This window comes from Buceros rhinoceros, unplaced genomic scaffold (assembly GCF_000710305.1).
Source record: "Buceros rhinoceros silvestris isolate BGI_N320 unplaced genomic scaffold, ASM71030v1 scaffold25228, whole genome shotgun sequence".
Classification (NCBI taxonomy): domain Eukaryota; kingdom Metazoa; phylum Chordata; class Aves; order Bucerotiformes; family Bucerotidae; genus Buceros; species Buceros rhinoceros.
This window is the reverse complement of record NW_010428973.1, coordinates 3,036-10,741: the sequence shown is the minus strand read 5'-3', so window position 1 is coordinate 10,741 and position 7,706 is coordinate 3,036. Positions and strand designations below refer to the sequence as shown.

The 7,706-nt window shown below is 49.5% G+C and overlaps 1 protein-coding gene across 1 annotated transcript in view; it reads left to right on the top strand.

Moving 5' to 3' along the window:
* Positions 1-5,342, top strand: part of LOC104499041 (pappalysin-1-like) — a gene marked incomplete at its 3' end in the record, with an annotated part of 33,436 nt that extends 28,094 nt beyond the window's left edge. The window contains exon 9 of the mRNA XM_010142491.1: positions 5,239-5,342. Within this exon, the coding sequence (XP_010140793.1) occupies positions 5,239-5,342 (104 nt within the window). The remainder of the gene's footprint in view (positions 1-5,238) is intronic.
* Positions 5,343-7,706: the final 2,364 nt, after the last annotated feature.

Here is a 7,706-nt window from a genome sequence, read left to right as displayed (position 1 = left end):
GCAGAGCTGCATCTTGTTACACCACGTCTGCTGGCTTCAGTGGGAGACAGCCCGCGTTATTGTGGGGCACTTCACTACAATTCAAGCGCAGAGAGGAGGTTTCCTGCGAGCTTCACCTCTGCCTTTCCCAGGCCCTCTGGAGCGGTGCCCGGGGTGTGACCCGCATACCAGCCCCAGAGTTAAAAGAGGGCTCGCTCTTGTTCCGTTATCTCAGAATAGCCCTGGTGACCTCAGAGCTGAAAACCTCTGAGAAGCCCCTTACGAGATGCGTTTTTGTCCCACGAGGGCCTTGTCAGGGAACAAAACGCTCCCCGGCGTTTGAGCCGCGAGGGTCTTGGGGGGTGCGGGGCCGTGACACTCAGCACCACGCTGCTGCCACGCTTATCTCGACACGCCACGCTCGCCCGCAGAGCCTCTGTCTGCGGCGGGGCCTCCGTATTTCCCGTTAGCCTTGTCTGGGAGATTTCGCAAACACTTCAGGGCTGAAATCTAACAACGGGCTGTTTCCCAACACTTTGCAGCCCTCCTCCCCTGCTCCCCTCTATGCCTCCAGCCTGGGTCCTTTCCCGGGGCTGAGTCTGCCTGCCCTGGTGAACCAGCCCCAAGTGCGCTGGATGGGAGGTACAGCCGGGTCAGCCTGATAGGAGCCTGTGTGAGGGATGAGCTCCCACCCTCTGCAGAACTGTTTCCCATCCCTCCCTGTACCTGTCTGGGATTTCTCCTGTCAACATTCCCACCAGTTCCCTATAGACTGGCCTTTCTCAGCAGGGATCTGTCTTGGGATGTCACCAGCCTCTTCACGTAGGTGCCGTGTAGTGAGGAGTTGTGACCTCTCATTCATTTCATGACCTGGATCCTCGTTCTGCACTGGTCTGTTGTATCGTTGTCTTTGTTCCCATGGGCGGGAGCGTGGCATCAAGGGCAAATGCAGCCCTGTTTCCAAGATGGAGCTTGATTTTTATCCAAGGTCTCATCGCCTAGTGTGGGAGAGGATGCTTAGGGCTCCCGTACCTTTGTGGAGAATGGAAGTATGGGTTCACAAGCTGCCCAGCATGAGTGGTGAGTTGGTCGAGGTGTCTCAGCCCTCCCGTGTGTTACACCCCAGATGCCTGTGCTAGCCTCCTGCCTAGCCCCTAAGCCTACACCCAGAGCGGGGTGCGTCATGCAGCGGAGCTCCTGGGGTGATGGACATGATTTAGGTTGTGTCTGTTTTCTTTTGAAGATAGGTCTGTGGCTCAGGTGTGACTCACGTTCCCCTGAGTGCTGTCAGTCCACACCGTGTCTCTGTTCTGCATCATTGCCAGAGATGTGTGTGTGTGTGTGTGTGTGTGTGTGTGTGTAGAGGTTGCACGTAGGTATGTGGAGCTGTCTTCCTCAGTTGTGCCTTTCTCAACCTATTTTAATTAGTCTGAGGAGACAATATCCTGCACTACTTCATCAGATGACCAAGGCAAGCCCTACCCTTACTTTTTAGCTTTTTCTCCCTGCCCTCCTAGGTATGAGCCAGGTTTTCCACACGAGGAGATAGATGTAGGTGTAATACAGCACTTGGTGGTTAGAAGGAAGAAGAGCTTTACAATGGGGATATCTGGAAATTTCAGTACAGGTCATACATTCTGTAATGAGTTGTGCTTTCAGAGACCTATTTAAAAAGAAAAGCAGCAGTTAATCTTGGAGTGTGTATAGCTGGGCTCCACACCTAAATGGGCTGTCATTCAGAAAAAGATTCAGCATTTATTATTTCTAGCACATCCAGCAGCTTTATTCATGGCTCTGTACTCCAGAGGGCTATCCCTGAATGACCCCACGGCAACAGACAGTCCTTCTTCTAGGGGCTTCTGTGGTTTCTCTGAGCTGGGTACTTGGGACAATCCCCGTGGATGCTGCGTGTGAGTTAGATTCCATATACACCTGTGGCAATCAGGTCCGAGGGGAGCTCAGATGTGTATTTGTTGTAGGTGTTGTTTAAAGTGGAAATCTTGTGTTACTGGAGAATTTTGTCTTGTTTAATATGACTGTGGATGTGCTCACTACCCATAGAAATCTCTGCCTTTTCACATAATGGAAAACTGATCTCTGGAGCTCACCGCCATAAGGCGAAACAATCCATTTAATCTGGACAATAGCAGTGTAAAAATTAAACTGCATAAAGAGCCTCTGGAAGGGACATGAAGTGAATAGGGCTAATCTGATCAGGAAGAAGCCCTCTTACAACCAGGCTACCCACTGCTGTGAAGTGCTGCTGAGCCGTGAAACCGCCCGCTTCTGGGGCCACGGCTCTCCCCCAGCAAGAAGGCGTCTGCTCTTCTGTCCGTGACCACTATTAGGAGACCAGAGGGTTTCTACAGGACAGCACGTAGCAAGACATTTCTTCTCTAGTGGCTCTGTCTCACCAGGAATTGGCTGCAATGTAGTAGCGATCTAGACCCCTACGTGCACCTTTTGTTCAGGCTGCTCCAGCACGGAGCACACGCTTACAGTGACCTGTGAGAAAGCAAAGGGGAAACCGAGAGATTGACAAGGAGAAACGGGAGGAGAGGGAATGAAGAAGGTAGATCACTCCCAGGCAACATCAAACTCATGCCAGTTTGAGTTTCTAAGACTACTATTTCAGCACAGCCCACAGAGCACGTATGGGGAACATGAGCTGGTGGTTTGGAGACACAGGGGCACAGGGCTTTCACTCTTGGCTCTGATGTCCCCACAAGTGAAGTGGTGGCATTTCTGGGATCTCTGTGCCTGCAGCACCTTTCACTGTCCCACTTATGCATGGACAGCAGCAGAGACAAAGTGAAGTAGGATGTCTCACAGCTAATTTCAGCCATTTACTCATGCCTGAGCTGGGTGCGTGGTTGTCCTGTGTTCAATGCGAAATGTGTTTCCACCTTCTCTGTGAGCCTCTCTCTCCTTTGAGCGCAGGATCCACTCAGTCGCCTTCGTTAGAATTCAGACAAACGCAGTGAATCCAGGCCAAGGAGAGGAAAGAGCTTAATCAAGACAAATGAAAGAATCAGGTTCCCAGGTCTCGCCTCCAACCAGTAGCTTTGTTGTACAACAGGGGGATTTTTAAAGTCAAAATCATTGCCAAATCCAGATTGAACTGCATGATTCAGGATAAAAAATAAAATCAGGGGAAAACTCCAGATGTAATTATATGTTTTGTTTGAGCATTTTCAAAGTGAAATAAGTTTATATTTGAAGACAAAACTTTCGCTCTGAACTAGTCCTTTTTCTTTTATGTCTTGGAGGGAAGGATCAAACCTGAACTGTAGCAGATAATCTGAACCAAAATGTTCCCTTCTACACTGAAAAAAAAAAAAAAGAGTAAATTCATTTTTCATGTTTCTTTTTTTTTTCCCCAGTATTTTAATTCAGTCATTAAACAATCCCTCCTTGGCCTCCTCCCCAAACCCCATTGTTTGCAGACTTCTCTGTTTTCCTATCTAAGAATAGGCATAGCAGCGCGATACGAGAGAGTCCTGCTCTGGCTGGCTTCTGTTGGATCAAGTGACCCTTAAGCTCCTATTGTTTTCTGCAGTTTATAAACTTCTTTAGTTTCCAATTATTTGAATCCGTTTGCTTTTAGCTTTTTGGACTCTCCTGTTTGCAACCCTCACATTTGCACAATTGTAAATTCAGATTATTCACGGGTTGGTTTATTAGCTCATATGTCACCGAGGCCATGGCTTGATGAAGAGTCATCACTCTATTCTACCTGGAGAGTCAGGTCTTCTGGGAATGAAGTGAAAAGCAAGGGGAGGAGGCTCTCTAATCCCTGATTTGGTGATGAGCGTTGGCTATTTAATGTCTCTGTCAGCATGTCCCTGCCTTAGGCTCTCCAGTTATGAAATAAAGATCCACGCCCCTCCATCCCATCTTTGTGTGCGTCAGGAGGAAGGCACGCTAGAGGTGGACATGCAGGGACACATAGGGAAGGTCTAGGTGGAAATGACAGCAATGTGTTCACGCACGGTGCTGGGTCTGCATTCCTAGATAGGCGGTTGATGATACATAGGGAACAGGCAGACCCAGGCTTTGTAGCCTGGAGAAAAGTCTTTATGAAAGAGAGAGCAAACATGTGGCAGCAAAGCCACGGGGAGCAGATGGAGCCCGTGCGTGCAGCCCTCACCGGGAACGTTTGAACAGGTTGTGGCACTGTCTTGGAAGGAGTGTAGAGGAAGCGAATGAGGTCATTTGCTCAGTCTGGGCAGATGGGAGGAATTCTTGGGAATTCACTTCAGGGCAAGCAAGACACTGTTCCACTGCCACCTCATTTTCTTCATGTAAACACGGTGATGCAATAGGCCAATATCAACTTCCGCCGGCTGGGCACCGCAGGCTGTTGTTTCAGCTCCTTCCCATGCTTCTCCAGAGAGATCACAAACAGATGACAGAGCATGCACGTAGCAGTCTCTCACTTGCATTCCTTTGCTGTTCCTCGGTGCCCGTGAGCTGCACCTCTTGACCTTAACCACAGCAGGTATTTGGAGAAGTCTCTGCTGGGCTGCAGCTTCACTGATCTGCTGGGTAGCGTTTGGTTCCGTTCCTGAGGAATTGAAACCAAGAACATTCACAGTCAAATGCACAAATAAACTTAGGCAAGGCAGCAGCACCAAAGCTTTAGGGCCCTGCTGCAAAATGGTTCCCTACAGAGGGGAGATCATGGCTGATGACTAACGTTCACCAACCCCCCCAAGCGGGAGGTGGATAGGAGTGCTGTGGGGAGGCTGGAGTTGAGACCTGCTGGACCCAGTAGTGTTTTGTGAGCATTTGAGTTGGTCATGCAAGATGAGGGGTTTGAAACTTCGCTGTCATTTAGTGTTTGCAGCCGTTGGGGTAAGGGTAGCTTTTCAGAAGAGGCTGGCAGGGCAGTGTACCAAGCATTGTGGTAAGTACCCCCAAAAGCCCAGAGTTGCCTGAGAAGTGTATGTATGTGTCCTCAGCCAGCTATGTTCATGTGCTTGATGTGACTTGTTAAGGGAGCATCTGCTGACTGGTAACTTCACGAGCTGAACAGGTTCTTCTTTACACTTTTCACGGCCTTGCCTTTGGGCAGGTAGCTCACCCGAGGCCTCAGTGCACCACCAGCTCAACTAAAATCAATCACTGCAAAAAGTAACATAGCTGAAGGCTACAGCTGATCTCTGAGGATATCACTCCAGGGGTCTTGTCTGTTCTCTAGAGTGCTGTAGGTGTGTTCCGTCCTTCACGTCTTTGTGTCTTTGGTTTCATCCCCAGGTTACTCCCTTCCCTATGTCCTGTGACCTACAAGGAGAGTGTGCTTGCCGGGACCCCAACGCCCAAGAGCACAATCAGAAAGATCTCCGAGGCTTCAGTCTTGGGTAATGCCAAACAACATGGAATGGAGGACCACACTGCTCAAGGCAGGCTAGGAGAGACACCACATCCCTTTTGGTATCGTTTTTAACATTTAGCTGCTCAACTGGATGGCATTTCTGCACCAGGGACCCTTAGAATTCAACCAGTCTGCCTTTAATTTTTGTCCGAGGAGAACTCAAAGTAGGGGTTTATGTATTAACTCTTATCTTAAATAGTGATGATGAGAATCAAACAACCAAGACTCAAGTCGAGAAGACTTTCATGTATCAAAACAGCATGTTATGCCCACCTAATTTGAACAGTTCATATCTAGATTCAAGGCAAGAAACAAGCTATTTATGTACACATATTTATAGAAATAGGTAGAGAAAGAGAGAAAGAGTGAGAGATTATGATCAACGCAAAAACACTTTCCCCTCTCCAGCACTCACAACTCAGACCGTTTATGGAAGAGGACTCCAAGCTGAGCCTTTTCTGATGCTGAATGCCAAGGTATCGCATGCTCGGGGCACTGAGGTTGGGGTGGGATCTCCACACGGCTGTGCCTCTTGGCAAATGACTTGCCAGATGCCCAGCCAGCTCGAGACGTGGGATGCATCTGCTCCTCACAGGAATGCTACTTCCAGCCAGGGAGCTCAGCAGACTGCAGTGGCCTTTCTGTACAGCTCCTCCTTCTCCCCTTGCCCTCAAAAAAGCCAACAGAAAGTCCCCTTGTAGCCTGCCTGCAAGCTGCAGGGCTGCTGGGATGTTTCTGTGCAGAGATGGGCCGGGGGTCCCATGGTGGAGGCAGGGAGTGGGGAGTCTAAGGACTGGCATCAAGGAATGTGGATGATTGCTTCTGAGGAGCAGAGAGGGTAACTCGCGCCCGCGCTTGTCATTTGAGCATGTCTGCTGCTGCTACTCCTGCTGCTATGTCCCATACAACTAGTTTCCTTACTGTGTCAGGACAGGGTGAAAAACAACCCCATGCAACCAAACAGTCTGCCTTAAAGCTTACCTACAACCTGCCTTTCAAACCCTCTGGTCTCTTCCTCAGCATTGGGGCAAGAAAACAGGACACCAGCCAGCCAAAGGAGTCTGCTTTCTGGTCTCCACCCAGCCAGATGGTTCTCTAGACCATCTCCACCTCCCTCTTACAGTCTATATCTCTTTAGTCTGTATCTAAAAAATGCTTCATGCTCCTTTTGTCTCAGGAGAAGGGAAGAGGAGCAGGAGGCACATGCTATGGGGAAAGTTCTGCAGGAGACAGTATTAGACTTTCGGCCATACTTGTCAGTATTAAGCTGCCAGGCCAGTGGGTCGGGCACTTTTGATAGACCAGGAGCTTAGCTGCTTGTAATCTTCCAGAAGGAAGGGCATTAGCTGCAGCAGACCTCACACTTCCCTGTCATATAGCTCCATCCTCCTGTTCCAGGCCAGAGGCGAGCATGTTGTGCCAGACCGCAGGGGACTCATTTCATTGTAGGGTTCATCATGTTGAATCACTGAGATGTCCAGTGCATCTAGTGCTGCCACTGCTGCTACAACCCATCCCACAGAAATTCCAGAGGTCTTTCCAGTGCAGCTTGAGCTTGTCTCCTGCTGCTTCAAGTCCTGCTAGGAAGAACATACATCCAAAAGAGCGTCCTTCTAAGTGTTAAGTCTATCTGTTCCCTAGGGCTTTACTGACTTGTACAATCTACTGCGTAAAGACTAGTTGGAAAGATTGTTTTTCCTGTTCTTGCTTGATTGAACACTGGAGCAAGGCAGAAGGGTAAGGGGAGGGGTCATTTGGCTCATGGAGATGGATTCAAAAATGGGTAGGAGAACTAGAAATGAAAACCTGACAGAGCTGTAGGTGCAAGGAGCCGAGCTCTTGTCACCTGCTGCTGGGGTTGTTTCTATAGGAATAATTCAGAGATGAATCTCAAGAACTAAAATGTAGAGGTCTGGAGAGGTGATAAGAAGGCGAGGAGCTCTCAGTTGTGAAGCTCCAAAGCAGGAGCTTAGCAGAAGGCCTGGCCGTGGGAGCTGTGTGGATGGCTCTGCCCGCAGTGTGCCAGCGGGTACAGAAAGGGGAGGTGCAGTGGGATCAGGGCTCCTTCCATGGAGTCAGGCTGAATGTCCTCCAGTGTAGAGAGCACTGGCAAAAACTGCGCCCAGGGAACTCCACTTTTGCCCCTTGCCACCTAACTACCAATGGAAGCAGGTAACTGTGAAAAGGTTGGTTCCTTCTGGTCCTCTCGTCCTCCCCTTTGGAGTTGGCAGTTTTTCATGTGCCATTCAATCCATCAGAAGAGCTGACAACCTCAGAAGCCTTTCAGACTGCCAGCACATTGTGTCCTCAACGCCTGAGGCAACTGGCATGATTTCCACCCCAGCTGGGG